Here is a 25036-nt window from a genome sequence, read left to right on the forward strand (position 1 = left end):
TAAAATTTAAGATATTTTTTTTTATTTATTGAAATTAAACATTAATTTAAAACATATTTTTTATAAATAACAAAACAATGTTTAATTCTCATTCATCCTTCATTTTAATAATGTCTCTCAAATTGATACAATCAATAATCAATAAAATAAAAAATTATTTTATTTTATCAAAAATAAAAAAAAATTTATAATACAGTAGAAATTATTTGAAGTTTTCGGAGATTTCATTTGCATATATTCGATTTTGTATTGTATTCAATCTTATTCTTAATTTTGTTCTTAATTTTACCATGTAAAAAAAAACGAAAAGAAAATAGATATAACGTTTTTCGTCTCTTCTTTCAATTTATATCAATATACAAATGCATATTTAATTTAAATTATGCAATTTAATAAATGCATAATTATTATGTAACAATTAAGATCTTGTTAACAAAGATCTTTCCATCAATGGACTTGGCAAAACATAATAAGAAATACGTTGTAATTAAAATACAATATTTATTTTAATTTAATTTATTTATTAAATATGTAGTTTATTTATTAAATTATATTAAATTGATATACAAAAAAATATACATTTTTATAACAAATATCATATTTCGTATCACATATTTGTTCTTATTGCATATTTTGCTATTAATAATACAAGATACGTATATTTCATGTTAAAAAAATAAAAATTACAAAAATTCAAATTAATGTTTTTTACAAATGACAGAAGAATGTTATTTTTTTACATAAAAAATGTGTCACGAAATTGACACGAAAGATGGATGAGAATTAACTTTGGTTCAAATATATTTATTTAATAAAGAAATACTCGATTATATTCTATAACATTCTAAATCATATAAAAAAAATTTAAGAACTTTGTTCTCATAATTTCATATAAATTCTTGAAATTTTAATAAAATTTTGCGCTATTTTCTCTCTCTCTATTAGAACTTACTTGCATCGAGAGATTTATAAAATATTTACAATAATATTTCTTATGCATCCACAATGATTCTATCTATTTGTCAGTACGATAAAAAAAGTAAAACGCTATTATAATTTTATATAAAAATTCAACATACGTAATTTATAATTTAAATTAATACTTATTTTAACTTTTTTTTTGTCGCAGAAATATTTAACGTTAAAAATAAAAGTTTTAAATATAATTAAGTTTCGGGCTCCTCTGCTTCGACTTGAACCTCATTCCAAGGTTGAATGTTTCCGCTTCCTCCGATTACAAAGACGATCATGCAAACTATGCACACCCCTGCACCGATCCAGAACAATGTTTGCCATCTCTCGATAGGATTCTAAAAGGAGTTAAAAAGAAAAATTACATATACGTATAATATTTCCAAGATCATTTTTCAATAGATAAAAACATTTAGCAAATTTAGATAATAAGATTAATAGAAAATATAACATATATAATAAGCATAAGCGCTGATTAATGTGCTATATACAAAAAAATACACCACACGTACCCACACAGATGGAGGAAAAACGATAAAATGTTGTACAATTAGATGTTACTGCGTTGCATGGATGGATTACCTGATGATGCGTCTTGTGGGTACTTCTCGTACTATAAATTTGATGATATAGAGACGAGTAGTACCCACGAGTCGTCACCACCACGAGTATCTGAATAGATGTAAATAGTATTAGCCAGTAGATACACCTCGTACTATAAAATTTGATAATATAAAGACGAGATGTACCCACAAGTCGTCACCATCGCAAAAATCTGAATAGATGCGAGTGAGATTAGCTTAGCAAGGCCATCTGCTGTTTAACTTATGCGATTTCTTATATACGGATTGGTTTATCGATATTGACATATTAATTAGTACTTTATGCACGAATGCGAAAATTACAGATCACGTATACATATATATATATATATATATGTACATTATTATATATCGCATTTATTGTATCGCGTACATATCTTGTGTTCTAGATATTCGAAAACATTTATCGTACCGTTTACAGCAGAGAAATTGCAAATGCATGAATATGAAAGTAGAGCATATATTGTGAAGGGAGAAGTGAAATCTTGAGTCGATCGCATAGCGCGCATAAAATTTTGAAGCAATTTCATTTTGGATACATCGCACACACGATTTCCCAGTACTGCCCGTACTATGGAGTTACGCAACACAGTACAAGGCTGGACTGAGGTCTCGAATATGCCAAGAGCACCTTTACTGTGCGCAACTGTAATAAGATATTCGTTACTCTATCGCACACAATGAGCACACGAATAAAAAATTACATAATTCTCTATGCGAATAATTTGACACGTATAATTGCTGCTCCGATTAAGAAGCAATAAGCGGAAGCAAAGCGGACACTTTTACACTTAGAAGTCGCGTAGAAAGCTTACTTACTCCATATTTTCCAGCTATCTCCTCAACCAGAGGAGAAATAATAAAACCGGAAGTACAACCGATAGTGTTCATGATACCGTATAGAAACCCGGCAAAATTCGGGGAAAGATCTTGATTGTTGGACAGGTTGGAGATGCTCGCCGCTCCGTTAAAGCCAAGCGCCAGCATGAGAAATATATTGGCGAGCACGAACCTGCATCCAACGTATCCAACCAAAATGAAGAAGATTCCAGGCAGGAAATGAGCTACAAAAAAAGAAAAGAAAAAAAAAGAAAAAACAAGAAAAATAAGAAAAATATTTTCTTCTATCGGTAAAACGAAACGATAAGATTCAGATTAATCGGCCGCCCTTACAGAATATCGTTGCGCCTTTACGTATAGCGGTGACACTGAGGATCTTTTTCTTCTTCAACGTATCACCGGCCCAACTGAAAAAGAAGCCGAAGACCATCCTGAAAAGCCAGGGAAGGGCGGCTGCGACCCCACCTTTGGTCAATTTGAATCCTAAAGCTTTCGTTAGATAAATCATCATGGCGTTCTGATAAAAGAAGAGGAGAAACATATTCCCGAAATGGCATACGATCAAGCTGAGGAACGGTATTGAAGTAAATATTTCTTTTAACGGTGTTTGTTTCAACGTCGGCTTTACTTTGCGAACTGTGCCCGCTTGTTCACTGAGAAGAAAGAAACAAAGAGGAAAAAAAAACATTAAGCGTACAACACATCTCTCCGTCGTCTTAAAACTGACGCAGAGAGAAAGAGAGAAAGAGAGAGAGAAAGAAAAAGAATAAGTATTAAGTATCCAATAATATAATTTTCATATAAGATACTCACGTGATAATGTATTCCTTTTCCTCAGCCGAGATACCAGGATGCTCTTCAGGAGAATCGTATGTGATCAGCGCCCAGAAAAATATCCAAACCATTATTAACAACGATGGAATGTACCATCCATTCTCCCACTCCAAAGATTGTGCTATACCAGCGACCAATGGATACGTGAAAATGGTACCGAACGTGCCGCCGAGCAACGACCAAACAAAACGTGCCTTTTCGTTCGGAGGCGCCCAACGCGCCACCAAACTGTGACACGCCGGGAACGTTATACCACCGGTCAGACCGATGACCATCCTCGAGACTAAAAGAACGCCCCAGTGAAATTGTGCGAGAATCGGGCTGAAGAATGATATCAGGACTGCTACAATCGATGTCCAGAGTATCGCGTTCTTTGCGCCCCATTTAACGGCCATCATGCCGCCCAATAAATTTCCAGGAACATTACCGTAGCTGTACGCGGCTATTAATTGGCCGCGAATTTCGGGCCTCCAATCGAAAGGTAAACCATTGAATATATATATACCGCTCGGCCTGATCGGTTTCGTATTTCTCCTTACGCGAATGTTGTACGCCTTCGAATTAGCAACTGCATTCTGAGCGGCTTCTAACCTCTCCGCAAGGATATAATCTTCGAGATATATGCCAGGATCCAGCCAGGCGATGGCGCGACGTACTCTAACTTCACATGCGGCGCTTGATACGTTGTTGCCAGCTGTGGCCCGAGCTTTGATCATCGGCACGGCCAGAATTGGCATTTGTAACCTCAACATATAATTGGCCCAACAGGCCGTGAACATCATTATACCGATCGAAACTCGCGTCGGAATCCATCCTGTAAAAAGTGTTTGGTGTGATAAAAAGTGTTGCGACGAGTTCCATGAAATCTTTGCTTTTTTTCTTATTATTATTTTATTAGTTCGTACATTTATATTAGTATGTTATATTAGTTCTTATATTTAGTTGATATAGGAATAGGATGGACAAGATCTTTTAATTTCTAATGAAAATGTATGGATCGTTTGTTTATAGAGATTGGAGAATATTCGGGGAAGGATATTGGAAGAAATTTTGAAATTGTCGCTCGCGACTTTTTTTTTTCTTTACTTACCTAAACATTTCCAAATTGGGGAATCGGGATGGGTAAAAAACCACAAGGGCATACCTTCGTGGACAGATCTCGGAATAAGGCGCCGAAAAGAATTCAAGCGTAAAAAAGATAACGTACGTAAATAAACATTAAAAAATTAATTGGCTAATTGACTAGTGATTAATACAAATTGACAGATTGTCGAATCAATATGTCATGCCAACTATGATCGCTCTATGTAAATTTGACCATTGTTTTTTTATTTTTAATTAATTTCTATTCGAACTTGAGTTTTCGTTATACCGACCAATTTTTCTATCTATTTTTAAATCGTTTGAATTTCGATTAAATTTTTATGAATATCCAGAGAGAGTAACAATTTGTTGTTAAAAAAAAAAGAAAAAGAATTATATAATCATTAAAGAATATGTTGAAATATTTTTGAAGAGTTTGAAAATGAAATTAAATATAAAAATATGTAAAAATTACGTGATTTATCTTCTTACGCGAAAAAGAGGATAACGTTGTATTTGATTGTTAAGATCTTTCCCATAATACTCATTATTCCTAGTCACATATATAGTAGGTACGTCTTTCAAAGAAAGTTCTCGACCACTTTCCAAGCATTCCACACTGTATTTACAAACTATCGTTACCGTGTGCCGTTATTTACAAAATTGATACTGCTCTGGTTATAGATCCTACTCCCGTTTCGTGTACTATTCCAATGAAAAGTTTCTTTATTATATATTTGATTCGATTTACCCAATCTATGTAAAAATATATAATGTCTAATAATAAGATATCGAACAAGTACATAAAGAAGCAATAAAATTATGAAAAATTTCAAATGACTACATAAAGAAGAAAGAAAGAAAGAAAGAAAGAAAGAAAGGAAAAAAAAAAGACGGAACAAGAGACAAATGCAGAATATTATTTCGTTGCAATGGAGAACGCTGATTTTTCAAAAAGAGAATTAACTACGTAATTTGAACGATAATCTTGTAACAAGGTTAAATAACGGGCATGATTCGAAATCTATGCCGGTAAGAATGAAATATACCGATCGTATTAAATCGTACTAAACACCGAAACGTACCGAAATTTCGAATGTTCGCCGAAAATGATACGAACTTGGTACCGGTATTCTAATAATTTTAATTGGAATTATTTCAATTGAACGAATTGATAAAAGGCAATAGGAAATTGATTAGAATACAAACGGCTGAACTAAACCGGTCGTTTCAGAAAATCAGGTTTAACACGTAAGAAAAATAAATTAAATGAAACGTAAAGATATTCTACTTACGTGGGAAGAATTTCTTGTAATACTGCTTGTACATTCTGCGGTTTCAGCAAAAGAATTCTCGACACGCACCAGTTATATTGTTATATATTTGAAAGACCTCTTCGAAACATTGTTCGAAGAGAAAAATATTTGAAGGAAAAATCGATCTCGAAAGTTGATGGATTTATGAATTCCGCAAAAGTTTAATTTTATGAATACGAGAACCGACTCGAAACCGCTAAGAACTAACTGATGACATCGGTTATTCCGCTGCCTATTTAAGTGGTCGGTAGGTGAGAGTAAGTGGGGAAGCCAGGTACATCCCTCCCATAGGATAACATGGAAAGGACATCGAATTTTAGGGATTGAACCCATGTTGCTCCTGCAGCTTGCAGGTCTGCTGACCATCATTTTCCTTTTTCGCCATTTCGTCGAAAAGCTTTCCAAAGATATTCTTAACGAAACAGATATTTTAAAACTAGAATAATTTTACATATAATTAAATATATCATTAACTTATCTATAATTTTTTGATTATTACTATTCGATTAATCAAATTTAAGTTGAGAATATCGTAAATAATCGGCCAGGTATGCGAATTATAATTACGCGTTCCAATAAAATTACACGATTGCACTTTTGTTAAAAAACGCTTCGTGAAAATTTATAAAATAAGTGCTCTTCGATAAGATAAATATTTCTTACTTTACACCATTTACTTATATCCAATTTGACGGTTGTAAAAAAAAAAAAAAAAAAAAAAAGATTAGACTAAACGATACGCAAAAAAATCGACTCTTCTATTATTCTCTGTTATTGTCGCGTGTTCATTATGATTCCGGTTCAACATCGTGGGACGCGGCTTCCTTAATTTTCAATAATTTGCCAACATTTTACGTAATTCTGCGGTTTACAGATTGCACGTGCAAATTTGTGCACCGGAATTTCCACGATGTGTCATTCCTTTTCTATTTTCTTTTTCTTTTTCTTTTTCTTTTTTTTTTTTTTTCAACGCGAAGACACTTTTCGATCGATTGGCGATTAAATAAATGTATATGTTTAATTAAAACGAATATCTTGAAATCTTGTTTTGTAGAAACATCACGGTCGGATTTCACTTGTGACTCAAGAAAAAATGCATCGATTCGAATTATCGCGCGTATTCAAAGTAATTACAGTACATTAACTCGATCACTGTTATGCAAAAAGATCATTGTCTTCGGTGGCTATCGATAAACTTTTGTCCATCGGTAACAGGCTACCAATTATCGGTGCTCTTGTTGACATGAATCGCGATGTTAATTGAAAGAAGACACTATGAATCAGTATTGAAGAAAATAGAAGAAATAAAAAATATTAATACGATCCAATGATCTATAGATACGCGAGTGAATTGATTTTAGATTAGAAAATAAATAAATAAATAAATAAAATAAAATAAAACAAAATAAAAAAGTTAGAAGAAAAATAAATAATTCTTTTCTTTTTTTTTAATCGAGTTTTTTATTCAATAAAATATATTTTTTGGACGAGTCATTGTAAACAGGACAGGAAATGATTAAATTATATATCCGTATGCTGCATCGATTGATGATAGTTGCTGCAATTTTGAATAATAATTTGATCCTTAACCTTATAGATAAAAAAATATATAATAAATATTTATTATAATAATAAATCTTTGTAATGATAATTACATCCATGTGGAAGATTTTTATATAATTTGTTTTAATTTTACTTAATTTTAGAAATTTTATTTAAACATCTGAATCTCTCTGTTGAGTTTACATTGATGATTAAATAATTGTTCAACGATAATTATTCGATCAAGAAGATTACGTAGAAAAATAAATATAGTTTATTGTTAAAAATATTTTACGTTTAAAATATTTCCAAATAGTCCAGGTATGCAGACTACTTTCTAAAAATTTACACGGATTATCCTGACCCATGAAAAATAATTATACATTTCGAAGAAGACTTAGACCCTTATCCATGGAGACCATTCTGTACCCTTCGACAATAAACTTTGTGCATTTCTTAGCAAAATCCTTGGGCTCAAATAAATCTATGTACAGAAGTGTTCAATGGACCTACCTACCTGCAGAAAACTTTCAAGCGTTAGATAAGGTCAACGGGCAATTGAGTGACTAGCAAGCAAACTATGTCCATTATACTTAAAAATAATTTTTAAGTATTATATTTTAAAGTAAATTTTTTTCTAACTAAAAAATTTACTCGATAAAAATTCCAAAACATTGTAATTAAAATTCAACAAATTTACAAATGAATTTATTTATTTATTTATTTATATATTAAATTATTTATATATTGAATTATATATTAATTTAAGAATTCAAGTGATTAAGATTTAACAAACTTTTTAATTTATTCCACGAAGAAAAAAATATATTAAAAATAGAAACTTTTACAATATGAAGATATTCGGTAGGTGGTTCGTGGTAATGCAATAATAAATCACGGACGTTGGACAAGCAAATTTTTCAAAGGTTGGATATTGACAATAACCTTCGAAATAAAGAAGAAATGGTGAAAACGAATTTTCAAACGGGAAAAATGGGCCTGTGCATACTTTGTAATGCCGAGTTTCAGGTACCTGAAAGTCATAACTCTTAGACTCGTCATGCTTTTCAAACTAAATTTCGTTCAGGTATATCCTACGCTAACGTTTTCCAAACTTTTTCTACAACTTAGAACACTTCACAAATCCTGAAAATTTTAGCAGAACGATTGTTATTTTTATAAGATTTTTATAAGATAAAGGATAGATATAAATAAATTAAAATATTGATTTTAATAAGAGGAACGGAAGAACGCGAAAAAAAGCGTCTGATTTTTAAATATTTTCGAATTTGTTTGAATTTGCTTTAATATTTAAAAACATATATTAATTTTAGTTAAATTCACGAAACATTTATTCACTTTTTGTAGAACGCAATTTGAAAAACGCTGACCCTATATTTTTAAATAAAATGAAAATGAATCTGTTACCCAAACGGCATATCATTGCTGTTGTAATAAAATGAAATTTTTTTTTCTTCATTAGAAAGGCTCAAGATTACTTCATTTTTTACTAATTTTTTATTAATTAAAAATTCACATTAAGATACGTAATCAAATGTTAATCAGTGCTATTTCTGATATTTATAAAATAGAAATCTTTATTTCTTTTAAAGGATGTTGACAACCTTAACAGTCGGCAATAATGACCTTGAAACCATTGGTAATTAAAGGAGATAATTAAATGTTCCGTTTTTGGAGAAAACTCTACATGGTACATTAAATATATTTAAATATGTAAACATATCGATTGTAATTTTGAATTTGTTTTTTTTTCGCAAAATTAAAATTGATAATATATTTAGAGATTAATAATAATTTAAATATTGAATAAATGTTTAAAACCTTGAATCATATTTTTTTCGTTTCAAAGTTCATTACTGATGTCTGCGAAAGCATATTTATAGATTAGCCAGTTGCTTACAATTCTGATAACAGTTAATATCGTACGCGTATTACATTGGCAAAATTAATTTGAAAATGAAAAACGGGAATCAAATAACCGCCGAAGCTTTGAAGCAACAGGTATTGAACTTTTCCGTTTTTTTCTTTTTATTTATTTTTTCTTGTTCATGATTTTTAATTGTTTTCGCAGTGACATTTAAGGTTATGTGATTTTTATTAGTGTTATATATGTTACTGTCAAAAATTCGCAAATGAAAGAGAGAGAAATAAAAAATGTAAATAATAAAAATTAGTTACCCAAAATATTATTCAGAAACAATTAGAGATTAATAACATTCAATCTTTTAAAATATATTTATTATATATTTATTTTATATAATAATAATATCTACATTTAGCATGTAACATTTTATTTTTTTGTAAATATATGTACTTTAACTAAATTGTTTTTGAATAATTAACAAAATTAACAATATAAATATATGTATTAGTTAAAAATGTAAATATTGAACGTTATGAAATTAAATTTACAAAAATTTCGTAAAGATTTCGAAAAGAAGAAAAGAAAAATTTTCAGCATTGATATTAATAAAATGTTTATCAAGTTGATTCAAAATTAAAATTAATAAAAAAACATTAGCATAAATTAATTTAAATCAAATTATTAAAATATAATAATTAAAAAATTAATTTTAATGAAATCATTTAATTATTAAATGCACAATTAATTTACTAAATTTATAAAAGTTAGAAAATACAATATGTTAAAAATTTTTTAAAAATATATTTATATTCTTATTTTGTTCTTATTTCAAAAATAAAATTTTAATTTATTTTAAAAATATAAAAATTTATAATTAATGATACATTAAATTTTACTTTATTGTAGATATATATGTATATATATTATTATTATTTACATACAGTATTTATTTTTGAATCTATACTTAAAATACATATATAAAATTATTTAAATTTCATATTAAATTATTAAGATTTTAAATAATAAATAAATACTTACGTTTCCTTACTCGTGATATAAGGGGAATTCCCTCCTCTTCGTAACGGAACATTGCGTTTTTGTTTAGATAAATTTTTTAGTTAACGTATTCGTGCTGTATAACAGGCTAGACCGGCTATACAGTGCACAACTGAAACTAAAATGTGCATCGATGAAAAATAATCAGTGAATCAATTGCAATTCTGTACTTATCATGTTTACAATGTTTTTTGCGTACCGTATATATAGTGATTATTTTTTAATATTTTTAATTATTACGTTCATTATCGCAGAAAATTACTTATCTTATCTATAATAATTATATTCCTTTTATCCTTATCATTTTATCCTTTTTTTTATATAAAAAAATAAAATAAAATATATACAAAATAAAATTGTTTTCCATTTTCACTAGAATGAATTTTTGTAATAATAAATATATATATAAATATATATAAGTTATCTAAAGGTTTGTATTCAAACCAGTATCACTATCAAAAATATTTTTAATTATTATTTTTATATATATAATATTTATATTATTATATTATATTATATATATATATATATAAAACACAAAATTAAATGTATCAAATTTAATACATTATTTTCAGATAATTTTTCATCATATATATAGATATATTATATTAACTATGCAATATAATATGAAAATATAATTTTTCGTTTTGAACAAATTATATTTCTAGGGTATCGAGTATGTTTTTGGAATAATGGGACATCCTGTGATCGATTTAGCTTTATCCATGCAAATTGCGGGCCTTCAATATCTTGGATTTAGAAATGAACAAGCTGCATGTTATGCTGCGCAAGCTTATGGATATTTAACGAGTAAGCGGCAAAAAGGAAGAATTGTTATATATGAAACAAATGATTTTTAAGATATAATTAAAATATTCATTATTACACGTAAAGGTTCTTTCTTTTATTTATGCGAATATCACGAATTAATTAATTTTTATAATTAGGAAAACCAGCAGTAGTTTTATGCGTCTCTGGGCCAGGATTGCTTCATGTTATCGGAGGTATGGCAAACGCTCAAATAAATTGCTGGTAAATCTTGTTTTGTTTATATAATATAGTTTTAATTTTCATTTTAAATTCTAAATTAAAAATGTTTTCTATTCGAAAGAAATATATTCCATGCAAAATTCATTGACACAGCACACATATTACAACAATTAAAATTTTTATATTATTGTATTGGATTATAATTATCATGCCTTTTATTAATATATAAATCTTTCATCTCATAAAAATAGTAATCTTATATGAAATGATTATAATTATATAATTTGATTTACATTCATTGTGTCATTTAATTTAATTTAAAAGAAATAATGTGTAAGTTAGATAATGATTATATAAACCAGAATTGTGTTAAAAAATGTAAAAACATTAAAAAAGATGTATTATTGTAATTTGTTCCATGCTCTTATATAGGCCACTCATAGTAATTGGTGGATCTTGTGCTCAAGACCATGAAGGTATTGGAGGTTTTCAGGAATGGCCACAGGTAGAATCTAGTAAACCCTATTGTAAATATGCTGTCAGACCGCCGTCTGCAATATTAATACCGCTTCACGTGGAAAAAGCCGTTCGAAATTCTATTTATGGTAGACCAGGTAGATTTGATATATAGAATTTACAATTAATTTACAATTAATTAAAGTAAAAAATATACGTCTTTATATTATGAATTTTTTCAGGTGTCGCGTATTTAGATTTACCAGCTACTATCTTAAATCAATCAGTTGATGAAGAAAATATATATAAAGTAGCGCAATGTCCACCACCGCCACTGATATTTCCCGATTATCGACTTATTAAACAAGCGGCTACTTTGCTTATGCAAGCAAAAAAACCATTGTTAATTATAGGAAAAGGTAGTTGTAATAATAAAATATTATAATATAGATTTAAGAAAAAATTTATATTAATTACAAAATTCTTTTGGAATTTTGAAGGAGTTGCCTATGGAAGAGCAGAAAATGAAGTTCGTAGTTTAGTATATTCAACCAAAATTCCTTTTCTTCCTATGCCAATGGCTAAAGGTGTCGTTCCGGATACCGATGAACGATGTATTTCTAGTGCTAGAACATATGTATTACAACAAAGCGATGTCATTTTATTGTTAGGTGCTAGATTAAATTGGATGTTACACTTTGGCAAATCGCCTCGCTTCCAACCTGATGTTAAAATAATACAGGTATTATAATATTGCTCGAATAATTTTTATTAAAAAAATTTTAATATATTTATATTGTAGATCGATTTGTGTCCAGAAGAATTACATAATTCTGTTTCTTCCGCAATTGCAATTCAATCTGACATATCTACAGCTATAGAAAGTCTTGTTACTATTTTGAAAGAACACAAATGGTCTATTACAGAAAACAATCCATGGTGGAAAGATTTATTAGCTAAATCAAATAAAAATAAAACAATAATACAAGTAACTATCATATATTAGTACTAGTCTACAAAATAAAATATTTTTTGTTTTTTTTTTATTTTGTAGAAAATGTCAATGGATACTTCAGTACCATTAAATTATTATGCTGTTTTTAGACATATTCAAGATGTCCTTCCATCTGGCTAGTAAAAATTTTTATATAAAGCAAAATATATAAATTTAATAATATAATTATGAAATAAATAATAAAACTATGAAATAAATAATAAATATTTTTTATTTTTTCATAGATTGTATTATTTGCTCAGAAGGAGCTAATACTATGGATATCGGAAAGATGATTTTATTAAATAATAAACCGCGACATAGATTAGATGCTGGTACTTTTGGTACTATGGGTGTTGGCTTAGGTTTTGGTATAGCAGCTGCTCTTTATTGTAAAAATTATGCTCCTACAAAGCGAGTTCTTTGTATAGAAGGAGATAGTGCATTCGGGTTTTCGGGCATGGAAATTGAAACAATGTTTAGGTGAATAATTTAAGTTAACCAAATATAAAGATTAAAAAATATAAGATTAGATTAATTTTTTTGATAATTTTCAATATTTTAGATATAAATTGCCTATTATTATTATTATTATAAATAATAATGGTATTTATAGTGGTTTTGATAAAGAAACATTCAGGCAAATACAAGCTTCAGGTGAATCAACACGAGTGTAAGTTTTTTGAAAATATACTCATATAGAAATAAATATATAGAAATATTAATTTAATAAAATATATTGATTTTCAGAACACCACCAAATTGTTTAACATCAGAAACACATTATGAAAAAATGTTAGAAATGTTTGGTCGCAAAGGACACTTTTGCACTACTGTAAAAGATATACAACAAGCACTTAAGATATGTCTTCAGGTAAACATAATTTTTCATTTAATTTTTATAAAAATTAGCAATTTTAATAGAAAAATAACTTTATTACAGACTACTGATTCTCCTAGTTTGTTAAATATCATGATTAATCCCCAGGCAGATCGTAAACAACAAAAATTTACTTGGTTAACAGAATCAAAACTTTAAATTCATTGATTTTATAAATTTTATAACATATAATTAATGGTGAAAAATAAATGGTACATATAAATAATGGTAAAAAAAAATGAAAAAAATATAAATTTTAAATTTATTTATATTGTTTGTAAAAAATAAATGTAAATATAAATATACAAAATATTTATTAATAAAATTAAAAATTACATGTTATTTGAATATGCTAGTAATTTTTCTTTAAAAGCAGCAGAAGATAGATTATTTAAATTAAATTGGAATTCACTTTCACTTTCATCATTATTTAAAATATTATTAACATTTATGTTCATGTTTTGGGCTATTGTAGTTAATGTCTTGTTTGCATCAATTACAGCTATATGAAGTTGTCCATTCTTTTTTATAAGATCATTAATTATGTCCAATTCATTTTTTCTAATGAATAAAAAAATTTTAATTATTTAATTACTATTATTTATACAATAAATAAGATTATTTATTGAGATATATTTTGAAATATAAATTTTTTATTAATAACGAAGATTTATAATAAAACAAATATTTGGAAGTATTTGAATCTTACATTTTTAATGTTGTATTGTTAATAGAAATCAATGTTTTTTGAATTTCAATTTTAATATCGATTTCACGATATTCATCTGATTCCGTACTCATTTGCACCAAAATTATTTTACGAAACAACTTTAAAGAACAGATGAATAATTACATAAAAATTATATAAAAATTTTAACAAAATAATGAATTATAAAATACCACACATCATGAAAATTGAATATAATTCATAATATATATACAAAGAATATTATAACCAATGATATAACCAATGATTCTTTTTAAAATTAAAGGTAAAAAATTATAGGTCCAAAATCTTATTGCGTACTATTTTTTCATTGGTTATTTTTATATTTTAGATATACGTTATATATACATATATAATAAATTTCAATTTATTATATGTATATATATTTGTATAAAAATTTTATTATGTTATTATTATATATTTTTTTTAAATATATATCTAGTAATTAATTAAAATATATATTATTGGTTGTTACCAAGAGTAACATTCTACCAATGACAATATAGAAGGACTGTTGACTGTCGTTTCACCAATGCATGCAGCTGACGTCACTTAAAATCGTGTCGCATGAAATAGAACCTTGAAACTGTAAATTATCGTAAAAAGTCATGACACCGAAAACATTGAGTATAGAACAGAGCGACGAGACAAAACGTGTCGTGATGATAATGAACAGAGGTCCATAAACTGGAGACCGTGTACACTTGAGGTTAATCATTCTTGGTATCACGCTCCAAATGCTTGCGCAGTTTGATCGTAATTTTGTTCGAGTGCCTGGTTTTTCTATTAGCTGATGAATTCAGAATCGTTTTGTGGAACCGCGTAACTAAAAGATTGTTAAGATTTTTCTAGTCTTTTGCTGACAAAATATATTAATATGGCAGATTTTGCGTTAAATGGATTTAGCAGTGATCAGACTGAGAAAATCCTCCAATTTCAGGTGAATCGTGATATTATATACTAAATTATTTAATTTTCAATTTAATTTTTGTAGTTACAATTAAATAATAATATTGTGTGATGGTTTTAGGATTTGACAGGCATCGAGGATCTGTCAATTTGCAGAGATGTCTTACAAAGGCATAATTGGAATTTAGAGGTTGCAGTTCAGGTAAATTTCTCTTATTATATATTCTTTAAATGTTATTAATTGTTATATATTTGCAATAAAATTTCAAAAGAAATTTATATATAATTGTTTTATGATTTTGACTTATTTGATTTTTATATCATATATAGGTCAATTGTGTAACAGAAGTTATTAATAATTCATTATAGATTGATAAAAGATCCGTAAAAAATATTATATTTTATTTATATAATGTCAATAATATATATTTTTATACTATTTATTTTATATATCTAAATAATTAATATTTATTAATTAGATTTTAGAAAACTTTAGAAAATTTGTAGAAAAATAGACGTAAATATAATTATATTATAAAAAAAATGTTTCATTGTTTTATTTAGGAACAATTAAATTTGTATGAAGGAAGACCATCAATGTATGCACAGGACTCAAGATCACGACCACCTCAGGTTGTTGATGACAGCAGTTCTAGAATATATTTTCATTATTCTGGAAGCTCTAATGGCAGGGGTAGTTATTTATGGTATATCTTTTCATTATGTTATGAAAGAGTGATCAGCATCTTACAACTACTTCTTTCAATATTTAGGAGAAATGTTAGACCTGGTATGTTTCAATTTATTGATTATAATGATTATAATTATAATGATTAGTTTTTAAAAAACAATTCTATAAGAAAAACTAAAATTAACATATTAATTGTATTTCAAGTATCTTCTGATCCTGTGGAAGATGTGATTAACTTCATTCGAAGTTATGAGGAATGTTATGGTAATAGTCATCCTGTTTTTTATCAAGGCTCTTATAGTCAAGCTCTTTCTGATGCAAAACAAGAATTGAGGTTTTTATTGGTGTATTTACATAAAGATGAAGCTCAAAATATTGATCAATGGTGCAGGTAACCTTTTTAGATTGTTTTGTTGAATTGAAAATAAATTTTAAAGAAAAGTTAAAATAATTAAAATTAAATTTTGATATATAGAAATACATTGGGTAATCTAGAAGTTGTTCGATATATAAATACACATACTTTATTTTGGGCATGTAATGTACAATCAGGTGAAGGATATAAAGTGGCAGAAGCTCTTAAATCTGGTTCATATCCTTTCTTAGCCATTATTGTTTTAAAAGATAATAAAATGACAATAGTTGGCAGGTAATAATCTATGTATATATTTTTTATTTTATAATTTTTTTTAATTCTTAAATTAATGAATATAATTATAATATCAAAGATTATATTTATATTGCAGAATGGAAGGCACGCCATCGTCATCTGATTTAATATCTCGTTTGCAAACGATTATAGATCACAACGAAATTAATTTAATACAAGCTCGTCAAGAAAGGTAAGAAAAATAGAAATTTTTTATTTTTTTGTATCATATTGTTTAATTTATTTTATCATAGAGCTGAACGTAGTGCCGCGCAATCTTTACGTCAACAACAAGATCAGGCATACGAAGAATCATTACGCGCAGATCAAGAAAAGGATCGTAGAAGAGAAGAAGAACGAAAAGCGCGCGAAGAACAAGAGGCTAGAGAAAAAGAACAATTAAATGCACAAGAAATGGAAATTCAACGCATTCGTCGTGAGAAAGAACTTACTGTTTGTAAAGTGCCTCTCGAACCAGAGCCTACTAATCCTAATGCATGTCATCTTCAAATTAAACTTGGAGAAAGGACAATGAAAAGACGTTTTCTAATGTCTGACACAGTAGAAGTATGTCGTTTGATTTTTAATTTATTTATTATTAATTTTAATATATAATTATTTTATTTTTTTAGGATGTATATTATTGGATATTTAGTCAGCCAGATTCTCCAGTGAGTTTTGAAATAACTACAAGTTTTCCGAAAAGAATTCTATATCCGTGTAGAGAAATTTTAACATTATCGGACGTCGGATTAACACACAGAGAAGTTCTCCATGTCAATGATTTAGATGATTAACCTTTATTGATATTTGAATATTGCATTCTTTATGTTTAAGTATCATTCCACAGAAAAATGATACTGTCGTAAGAGACATTTATAAAAAAAAAAAATAATATATATATATATACACACATAAAAATATATATATATTTGATACATTCGAGTATTTTATGTGAAGCGTAGTACAGTGTCAGGAATGCAGTTTTATCACAGATCTATAAAATATGTTAAAAAAAGAAATCAAAGAATGATTATTGTATTGCATTTTCTGCATAGAACTATCGTATCAACTATGACTACATTTATTATATACTGTGAATAATACGCTCACTAAAGTACACATTGAATAGAAAACAACAGATTTTGTTGTAGAAACTAAAAAAAGGAACTTATATATATATATATAATATGACTTCACAAAAGCTGTACACCAAACATTTATTATATTTGTCTTAATTAACATTTTAGCTTACAAACAAATTTTTTAATAAGCTGACTAAGAAATGTAAATAATTTATAAAACAAATGACCGAACATAATAAATATTATAATTAAAGTACAGATTTAATTCATGTATGTATATATATATATACATACACTTCATAATATTTTATGAATATTGAGACTACATTACAATAATTTTGCATTGTTAAATCTGTATTTTAAATATAATTGACAAAAAATTTTTAACAAGTATGGTTCCTTTTGCATTTTACTTCACAATTCTGGTCAGTCTTATTAAAAATGCTATTAGATGCAAAAACGCAATAGATTTACTAATCACATTAAATTATATCCAATGCAAGTTTCTGTATCAGAAAGAAAAAGAAAAGTTGAATGAAAATAGTTTATCTTAGAAGATAATCAAATTCTTTTTGTATCACAATTTTATAAATGTGCACATAAACATAGCTATTTCTTTTTCTTTTCATTCAGAAATATTTTTCTGTGATGAAAGTCTAAATTAAATGTTATCATATATATTTTAAAGGATATCTTAAAGAAAATTTCTTATCATTGTAAGTTCAAGTAATTTTTGTTGCTTTATTTTTGGGTTGTAAGGAAATTGTTTAGCACACATGTTATTATCGATTTATTAATGTTGGGATATTGGAAGTCAAATATGTATAATTTTTAAAGTGTTCGTTTGAAGCGTTCATAATTAATTTTTTTATGCTTTTCTTTTGTAGAAAACTAAACTGAACAAAAACAAGCATACAAATTTGTATTGCTCCTTCTAAATGTTCTATGGAAGAATATAAAATATTCAAGAGCAATCTATATAGCATTTATACATATATAAATATACACATATATATATACATATGCATATAAATCGTTTGATAAAATGAATATAACAATCTGTGCAATGCAACAGATTTGTTAATCATTAAATGTAAACTTTTGTATACACATTTTGTGATCTAGTTTTGATACGTCTTTATTTTCATTTAGATACTCTTCTGTATATACGTAAACCAGAACATTTAATGCCAGCAAGTGTCTGATGCTGGATATTGCTATGTTTCTTTGTTAATATCTAATGCTTAAATAAACATGTTTGAGAATATATTTCATTTCTTCATTTTCTTATATAGTTAACCATATTTTTAATTTCATTATAAATTCCTTAATAATTTTAATTAAATATATATTTGTATGCTATAATTTTTATGTCAATATCAAGCATCAGATGTAAGTACATCTATAGCATAAAATATAATTAAGGGATTATTTAACAAATAATTAAAATAAATATGTTACAAATAGCTTTATAATAAAAAAAATTTTTTTGTGATATGAAAATATATAACAATTAAGACTGTATAAAAAAAAAATATGTAATTGATGTACAAGTTTCTAGAAACTGATTTTGAAGACATTTAATCTTGAAGCATTTCATGTATATCTATATGACAGTATATATTTTGTTATCTTTAATATTTTTCATTAAATATAAAATTTAGTTTTTTTTTTTTAAGATAAATAATGATAAAAGTGAATAATTTGTTAAAGATAATTATTTTTATAAATATTTCTTCTTTTGCATATAATACAGAACAACATACATATATATCTTCAAACATGTTTAGTCTTATCATAAAGAAAAGTAAAAAAGAAGCAAAAGTGATATCTTTACAACATTTCAAAGAAGTTTCTTTATTTGTGAATATTGTGAATTTTAAATGTGAATAAATTTAAATATACGATAAATGTATAAATTTAATATATTACATCTTAAATTTTTAGATGATTAAAAGAATTTATTTCTTCTTTATCATTACTTACATTATTTTACTTTGTTATATATGTTGTTTTGGATTTGTGCAGTAAATTCTAGTAGGCTAACTCGATTGTCTTATGTCAAAAACTGTAGTCAATTGACAAAATGATCCACTGAAGTATCATACTTCTTATAAACATATTAAAAAATGTTTATTTATTTGATAGCTCCGGTGGCTATATTATTTTTTATTTTTGGACTCTTACACATTAAGTGTTTGTAAGTGAAATTATATCATATTTCAAGCAATTTTTCTAGTAAAAAATGTTTTTTCTTTAGATATAATTGGTTACTAGCATCTTTACGATGTTCGCTGACTCTATACAATGGGTTGATATGTAGACCTGCCATCCAAACGTCATTAAATGAAGATTTTGAAAGTAATTTGACAATTGAGAGACCTATGGCTGTAATCAGTGATAAAGCAGAATACGAAGATCTTTTAGCACAAAGCTTAACAATTAGTAATAACGAAAGATTATCAGATATCCATTTGGGAGAAACCGGAAGTAAATCAAGAAATGTAAATCTACCACGATATTCGTTCGAAGATATAATATCAGAGAAAAAAGATAAAGATCTTGGATTACCTGGTATAATAAATTTTAGATTTTTAAAAAGAGTATAAAAAAAAATATATAATGAAGAACAAAGTTTATTAATAAAATTAATATTTTATAGTCATGAGAACCCTACAGTTAGGATTAATGCAAGATGATACTATACGAACAACTAAACAAGAAGGAAAGGAGAGCATATTTGAAACATTAAAAAATTCTATTGAAAAAAGTAATTATTCATCTCCTCGGTTAAATACTAGACAAATATATAATATGATCTTAAAAGAAACTCTGAAAGAAAGTGAAGCGAGACAAAAATTGTTGGACAATGACAAGTTCAATGAAGTATCGCCAATCGAAATGTAAGATACATCAATATAATTCCATTTTTATTAATTTAATTTAAAAAAAATTTCATGATTTTATTTATAGAAAAGAACATCTTCCATCATCGTCGGAAAATAAACCTGAATTAGAAAATAATATAAATAAATAATCGAAATGTAATTAAATTTTAAAAAGTAATGTATATCAAAAATAAAAATATGCCTTAAAAAACATAGAATCATGTTTTGTTATTTATAACTATATATTATATATTAATATATTATTTATAGAAAATTAATATATTATAAGAAAATTAATTTTTAAAAAAGATATATTAAATAATTTTTTTTATAAGTATCATTTCACTTATAAACAATATAAAACAATTGTTTATGATAAAATAATTTGATATTTGATGAAAGAATGAAAAAAATTACTGTTATCTTTGAATTTATGAATTATCAATAATATATTTTGATACAAACAGTTTTGTTATTTTTGATTCACTAAATATTTTATTTTATTTAAAAAGAAAAAAATTTACATCTTTTTAAATTATATTCATTAATTATATTCTTTTTGGTTACTGTATAGATATTGTGATGCCATCCCAATGTAGTATTAGAGAATATAAGAACAAATCTGAATAGAATAAGATAAAATAATGATAAAACTTAAATCTAATTGAAAAGTATATTAGTTTATATTAAATCAAATTTTTGTATTTTCTTATATGATTAAAATAATTTAGTAAAATTTAATAATAATGATATAAAATAATAATGAAAGTTACTATTTATTTCATATAGTATTTCATTTCAAATAAAAATAATACAATTCAAAAATATAAAAGTAAAAATAGCAATTGATGAGATTTATTTATTTTGTTTTTTGTACTTTTATATTATAATATAGAATAATATTGACAATATTATAACATTTGATAATGTAATATCGAAAATAACATTTTAATATATCTAAGACCAAATTTTTTTAATAGAAAGCAATTTGTTTATATGTAGAAGAAAAAGCCTGTACAATAATAAATAGTGTTGTAGATTTAAATTCATAAATGTATTATTACAATATATTTATACTTACAAATATTTTATTTATTTATTTTGTATGTGGTCGTGCTTTTGCTTTTTGTTTAGAACACTGAGCATGACTATGAGCCCTTAAACTGTTAAATACTTTATTGTTTAATTTAACATCAAATCCTCCTGTGTCTCCTGTATGAATTCCTGGTGGGAATTGTAACACTCTGCAAGCATTTATCCTTGAAGACATCAACATATCATGTTTTGTAACAATTTGAGATCCCTCACCACCCATTTTTCTATATCCACAACGTGGTATAGAAGCATATTCTTTCTCTATACTCTATAAGCCATTAAATATGCAAATACAAAATTTACAAAATAGAAAATTTTATATAAAATTATTTTTTGTATCAAAAAATATTTACCACAAATCTATCAAAATCTTTAGTTGTATCTTCAATGTCTGTATCTTTATCATCTTGATCATCACAAAAAGAAGTTCGATAATTTGTATATGATATATTAACTATAAAATAAAAGAAATTAAAAAACTAAAAATATAATACTAAAAATCTATATAAATTAAATATACCTTTAGAATCACGATTGAATTTTTTCTCTGTGCGTTTTAACATTAAATCATATTCTTTGTTAAATTGATCTTGTAACATATGTGCAATTACTTCATCGCTATCTGTATCATTGGTTTCATATATTGTACAGTCTTCAATGTTTACATCATTTTCTGTCTCATTTTGATACTTTTTTAATTCTCTATTATGAAAAATATACTTGTATTCAATGAAAATCAGGAAATATTAGAACACTTACTTTTCTTGCAAACTTTTTGCTAGTTGTTCTGAAGTTATCTCTAATAAATTAACAGGTCCTTCTACTGGTTGAATTTTTGCCCATGGAGTTGACATTTCTTAGATGTGTATGAATAATAAATTACAAATCTAAAAAAACGAATACAAGTATATTTTTACTAATATAATATGAAAATATAAATAAAATTTATCTTAAATTTAAAATTCAATTTAAAAGAAAGGTTAAATTTATTTAAAATAAATAATTAAAATGATATGAAAAAAATATGAAATTTTAATATTGAATAAATTTATCGATTGTTTTATTTGTTATGATTAATATATAATTATTGTGTGGAAGATCTTTTTCAATATTTTGCACTTCATCTGAATGATATAAATAGCATTATCAAACAATTTTCAAAATAATTTTAACATAAAATTTAAAATGATTCTCATAAAAGAAAATTAAGATCAGAATATATACCTTAAAACTAGAATAAATAAAAATTTGGAAGACTGTAAAAGATAAACGAATAAAGAATTAGAAACGTCAGTACGTATATTAAACTATATATATCTATCACGTGAAGTTGAATCAAATAATAAAATGATCGATAAGCGTTTCAAAATAAACTAAAAATACAGTAGAGAATTTAACAAACTTATTGAAATTATTACATATATGTAGATTTTATTTAATTAAAAAATAAAAAAATATTTTTTTCATTTTTAAAATATTTTATTTATCAAATGAATTAATAAAAATTATTATTTTTAATATTTTATTAAATTATCTAATCTTATTATATCTAATCTTATTATATCTAATTAATAATAAAGTAAAAATGGAATATAAAATGATCAATCTTTTTAATTTTAATATTACTAGTATGATACATTTTATTTTACACATGTTTTTAAATACAAAAATCATAAAAAATAATTTTAATTTATTTATTGTGTAGTTTCTATTTCACCTAAATATATTTGTTTATCACTGGAACCAGAACAAACTGAAAGCAAAAAAAAACATATTTGCAATTAGCCTACTATATATAATATATCAATTATCAAAATCATAACTTTATATTACCAATTGGTTCTTTTGGATGGAAATCAATATCATTAACAGAGCCATTGTGACCAGGCAGTTTGTATAATATCCTACGACTTGTAGTATCCCAAATATAATGAAATCTATCTGATGATCCAGCTGATACTTTACTACCATCTAATGACCATGCACATCTCAGAAGATTCTAAAATTATTAAATAAATTAAATAAATAAGAGTCATAAAATCTCAAAATATATATATATATATATAGTTAAAATTAAAAATATACCTTTTCAAAATTATGCTGATGTCCAGAAAGAATTTTTACACAACGTTCATAAGGAGCAAATGGTCTTACATCCCAAATTCTCAATGTATTATCCATAGCATTAGATAATATATAAGAACCATCTGGACTAAGACTTAATCCAGTTATTGTATCAGAATGCCCTTTTAGTTTATAAAGAATTGAATTTTTTCTTAAATCCCATACTTTTATATCATTATCTATTCCACCACTTATTACTTGTTCTGCTGTATCATTAAATGTTACAGCAGTGAGCTAAATGAAAAATAAAAATAAAAATAAAAAATATAATTAAAATCTAGTTAAGAATTTAAAAATATATAAATATAAATATATAAATATAATTTGGAAATATTGTTATGTATTGTTTACTTGATATGTGTTATTTAAAGTATAACATTGTCCTCTTTTTCTGGGATCCCAAACACGTATTGTGCTATCATCACTTCCTGAACAAAGTTGTGTAAGACCTCTCCTTGCTCCAGATACAGAATTCACAAAAGAGGTATGACCTTTAAGTTTTTTTATTCTTGTTCCAACAGCTATATCCCATAAACCTAATGTCATATCTGTACTAGCAGTATATAAATGATTGCCATCAGGACTAAAATGTAATTCCATAATTGCTCCACTATGTCCAGTCATTACAGAAATATTTTCACACTCTCCATATACATTCCAAATAACTATAATATTCCAAATAAATATAATATTATTTTCACATTTGCTATAAAATATATTATAAAATATATTTAAAACTTAAAAACTTATTGATTTATTGAATTATTGATAACATACAAATTTGTCTATCAAAGCCAGTTGAGGCAAGATATTGACCCTCTGGATGAAATTCAAGAGAAAATATATCTCCTTGATGTCCTTCAAGAAGCATAATAGGTGCAAACAAAGAAGATGTTCTAGGTGGACCCTGTAAAGCAATATAATTTTATTAAAAAAATTGAATTAGAATTCATAAATGTAAGGTTATTTTAATTTACATTTTGTACAACCGCTTTTTCTCTACTACTAAAAACCACTTCATTTTTCGTTCTTTTTGAAGCAGGAACTAATGCTAAAATATCATCTCCTTTACGTTTATCTAATATTGGCATAATGAATAATTTTAATTTTCAATTGTATTTACGATTGTATTTACGATGTTTTATAAACACATTTATATATATATGTATCACAGATAGAAATGTAAATTTGCTAGATGGCACTCTGATCGTTATGATCGAATATTGTATTTCCTTTCTTAAATCTTCATCAATAACACAAATCACATAATCAATAATGTTTTTCGTTATATAATTTCATTTAATATTATATGTCCATACATGAATAATATAAATTTAAAAATAAAAATAATATTGAATTTATAAATTAAAATTTATTAAATATGATATACATTTTTACTATAAATATTTTCATATATT

General features: G+C 26.0%; 7 protein-coding genes across 16 annotated transcripts; 3 read left to right on the forward strand and 4 right to left on the reverse strand.

Moving 5' to 3' along the window:
* Positions 1 to 500: 500 nt before the first annotated feature.
* LOC107995127 (sialin) lies at positions 501 to 10254 on the reverse strand. 3 transcript variants are annotated; one of them, XM_017052439.3, is made up of 5 exons: positions 10113 to 10254; positions 3228 to 4062; positions 2748 to 3067; positions 2394 to 2638; positions 501 to 1310 (listed from the first exon to the last, which is right to left on the reverse strand). In XM_017052439.3, the coding sequence occupies exons 1-5, from the start codon at positions 10162 to 10164 to the stop codon at positions 1167 to 1169; spliced, it is 1596 nt and encodes a 531-aa protein (XP_016907928.1). In that variant the 5' UTR covers positions 10165 to 10254; the 3' UTR covers positions 501 to 1166. The 3 variants fall into 3 exon arrangements, with proteins under 3 accessions (XP_016907928.1, XP_016907929.1, XP_028521226.1); XM_017052440.3 differs by lacking the exon at positions 10113 to 10254 and adding an exon at positions 5627 to 7651; XM_028665425.2 differs by lacking the exon at positions 10113 to 10254 and adding an exon at positions 4339 to 4797.
* LOC107995125 (2-hydroxyacyl-CoA lyase 1) lies at positions 7914 to 13798 on the forward strand. 6 transcript variants are annotated; one of them, XM_017052434.2, is made up of 12 exons: positions 7914 to 9211; positions 10799 to 10940; positions 11078 to 11162; positions 11553 to 11734; positions 11819 to 11995; positions 12077 to 12318; positions 12379 to 12564; positions 12631 to 12706; positions 12816 to 13053; positions 13136 to 13243; positions 13321 to 13444; positions 13514 to 13798. In XM_017052434.2, exons 1-12 carry the CDS (start codon positions 9167 to 9169, stop codon positions 13607 to 13609), a joined length of 1701 nt encoding a protein of 566 aa, XP_016907923.1. In that variant the 5' UTR covers positions 7914 to 9166; the 3' UTR covers positions 13610 to 13798. The 6 variants fall into 6 exon arrangements, with proteins under 6 accessions (XP_016907923.1, XP_028521225.1, XP_016907924.1 ...); XM_028665424.2 differs by having other exon boundaries at positions 9052 to 9211; positions 11078 to 11134; XM_017052435.3 differs by lacking the exon at positions 7914 to 9211 and adding an exon at positions 10158 to 10296.
* On the reverse strand, positions 13748 to 14697 carry LOC107995128 (uncharacterized). The gene is made up of 2 exons (XM_017052441.2): positions 14160 to 14697; positions 13748 to 14011 (listed from the first exon to the last, which is right to left on the reverse strand). Exons 1-2 carry the CDS (start codon positions 14249 to 14251, stop codon positions 13783 to 13785), a joined length of 321 nt encoding a protein of 106 aa, XP_016907930.1. The 5' UTR covers positions 14252 to 14697; the 3' UTR covers positions 13748 to 13782.
* LOC107995170 (FAS-associated factor 2) lies at positions 14673 to 18780 on the forward strand. The gene is made up of 8 exons (XM_017052521.3): positions 14673 to 15117; positions 15208 to 15288; positions 15651 to 15876; positions 15982 to 16168; positions 16253 to 16426; positions 16524 to 16619; positions 16681 to 16993; positions 17059 to 18780. Exons 1-8 carry the CDS (start codon positions 15055 to 15057, stop codon positions 17221 to 17223), a joined length of 1305 nt encoding a protein of 434 aa, XP_016908010.1. The 5' UTR covers positions 14673 to 15054; the 3' UTR covers positions 17224 to 18780.
* Positions 16969 to 22877, reverse strand: LOC107995039 (serine/threonine-protein kinase RIO3). Of its 3 annotated transcripts, none has more exons than XM_062082080.1 (6): positions 22719 to 22877; positions 22254 to 22381; positions 22015 to 22196; positions 21848 to 21948; positions 21481 to 21762; positions 16969 to 19899 (listed from the first exon to the last, which is right to left on the reverse strand). In XM_062082080.1, exons 2-5 carry the CDS (start codon positions 22346 to 22348, stop codon positions 21496 to 21498), a joined length of 645 nt encoding a protein of 214 aa, XP_061938064.1. In that variant the 5' UTR covers positions 22349 to 22381; positions 22719 to 22877; the 3' UTR covers positions 16969 to 19899; positions 21481 to 21495. The 3 variants fall into 3 exon arrangements, with proteins under 3 accessions (XP_061938064.1, XP_016907754.1, XP_016907753.1); XM_017052265.3 differs by lacking the exon at positions 16969 to 19899 and adding an exon at positions 20867 to 21021; XM_017052264.3 differs by lacking the exon at positions 16969 to 19899 and adding an exon at positions 20867 to 21411.
* LOC107995038 (uncharacterized) lies at positions 19571 to 20617 on the forward strand. The gene is made up of 4 exons (XM_017052263.3): positions 19571 to 19711; positions 19772 to 20085; positions 20174 to 20414; positions 20485 to 20617. The coding sequence occupies exons 1-4, from the start codon at positions 19641 to 19643 to the stop codon at positions 20546 to 20548; spliced, it is 690 nt and encodes a 229-aa protein (XP_016907752.1). The 5' UTR covers positions 19571 to 19640; the 3' UTR covers positions 20549 to 20617.
* A 210-nt stretch (positions 22878 to 23087) lies between the features above and the next one.
* LOC107995040 (U5 small nuclear ribonucleoprotein 40 kDa protein) lies at positions 23088 to 24971 on the reverse strand. Its single transcript, XM_017052266.3, has 6 exons — positions 24596 to 24971; positions 24396 to 24525; positions 23970 to 24283; positions 23580 to 23852; positions 23328 to 23493; positions 23088 to 23247 (listed from the first exon to the last, which is right to left on the reverse strand). Exons 1-6 carry the CDS (start codon positions 24707 to 24709, stop codon positions 23189 to 23191), a joined length of 1056 nt encoding a protein of 351 aa, XP_016907755.1. The 5' UTR covers positions 24710 to 24971; the 3' UTR covers positions 23088 to 23188.
* Between the last annotated feature and the right edge of the window lie 65 nt (positions 24972 to 25036).

This window comes from Apis cerana, linkage group LG11 (genome assembly GCF_029169275.1).
Source record: "Apis cerana isolate GH-2021 linkage group LG11, AcerK_1.0, whole genome shotgun sequence".
Lineage (NCBI taxonomy): Eukaryota > Metazoa > Arthropoda > Insecta > Hymenoptera > Apidae > Apis > Apis cerana.

What these genes read in the sequence shown, in the direction of transcription:
- LOC107995125 (XM_017052434.2), top strand. Translation starts at nt 9,167, where the DNA reads ATGAAAAACGGGAATCAAATAACCGCCGAAGCTTTGAAGCAACAG. An exon ending in AACGCTCAAATAAATTGCTG is followed by an intron (nt 11,163 to 11,552) that starts GTAAATCTTGTT and finishes GCTCTTATATAG; the next exon opens with GCCACTCATAGTAATTGGTG. An exon ending in CTGATGTTAAAATAATACAG is followed by an intron (nt 12,319 to 12,378) that starts GTATTATAATAT and finishes TTTATATTGTAG; the next exon opens with ATCGATTTGTGTCCAGAAGA.
- LOC107995127 (XM_017052439.3), bottom strand. Translation starts at nt 10,164, where the DNA reads ATGTTCCGTTACGAAGAGGAGGGAATTCCCCTTATATCACGAGTAAGG. An exon ending in TATATCACGAGTAAGGAAAC is followed by an intron (nt 4,063 to 10,112) that starts GTAAGTATTTAT and finishes CACTTTTTACAG; the next exon opens with GATGGATTCCGACGCGAGTT. An exon ending in TAAAGGCGCAACGATATTCT is followed by an intron (nt 2,639 to 2,747) that starts GTAAGGGCGGCC and finishes CTTTTTTTGTAG; the next exon opens with CTCATTTCCTGCCTGGAATC.
- LOC107995128 (XM_017052441.2), bottom strand. Translation starts at nt 14,251, where the DNA reads ATGAGTACGGAATCAGATGAATATCGTGAAATCGATATTAAAATTGAA. An exon ending in AACAATACAACATTAAAAAT is followed by an intron (nt 14,012 to 14,159) that starts GTAAGATTCAAA and finishes TTTATTCATTAG; the next exon opens with AAAAAATGAATTGGACATAA.
- LOC107995170 (XM_017052521.3), top strand. Translation starts at nt 15,055, where the DNA reads ATGGCAGATTTTGCGTTAAATGGATTTAGCAGTGATCAGACTGAGAAA. An exon ending in AATATTGATCAATGGTGCAG is followed by an intron (nt 16,169 to 16,252) that starts GTAACCTTTTTA and finishes TTTGATATATAG; the next exon opens with AAATACATTGGGTAATCTAG. An exon ending in AAAATGACAATAGTTGGCAG is followed by an intron (nt 16,427 to 16,523) that starts GTAATAATCTAT and finishes TTTATATTGCAG; the next exon opens with AATGGAAGGCACGCCATCGT.
- LOC107995038 (XM_017052263.3), top strand. Translation starts at nt 19,641, where the DNA reads ATGTTTATTTATTTGATAGCTCCGGTGGCTATATTATTTTTTATTTTT. An exon ending in TAAAGATCTTGGATTACCTG is followed by an intron (nt 20,086 to 20,173) that starts GTATAATAAATT and finishes AATATTTTATAG; the next exon opens with TCATGAGAACCCTACAGTTA. An exon ending in GAAGTATCGCCAATCGAAAT is followed by an intron (nt 20,415 to 20,484) that starts GTAAGATACATC and finishes TTTTATTTATAG; the next exon opens with AAAAGAACATCTTCCATCAT.
- LOC107995039 (XM_062082080.1), bottom strand. Translation starts at nt 22,348, where the DNA reads ATGTCAACTCCATGGGCAAAAATTCAACCAGTAGAAGGACCTGTTAAT. An exon ending in ATTCAATCGTGATTCTAAAG is followed by an intron (nt 21,949 to 22,014) that starts GTATATTTAATT and finishes TTTATTTTATAG; the next exon opens with TTAATATATCATATACAAAT. An exon ending in AAGATTTTGATAGATTTGTG is followed by an intron (nt 21,763 to 21,847) that starts GTAAATATTTTT and finishes AATGGCTTATAG; the next exon opens with AGTATAGAGAAAGAATATGC.
- LOC107995040 (XM_017052266.3), bottom strand. Translation starts at nt 24,709, where the DNA reads ATGCCAATATTAGATAAACGTAAAGGAGATGATATTTTAGCATTAGTT. An exon ending in TGGCTTTGATAGACAAATTT is followed by an intron (nt 24,284 to 24,395) that starts GTATGTTATCAA and finishes GGAATATTATAG; the next exon opens with TTATTTGGAATGTATATGGA. An exon ending in ATCAGCATAATTTTGAAAAG is followed by an intron (nt 23,494 to 23,579) that starts GTATATTTTTAA and finishes TAATAATTTTAG; the next exon opens with AATCTTCTGAGATGTGCATG.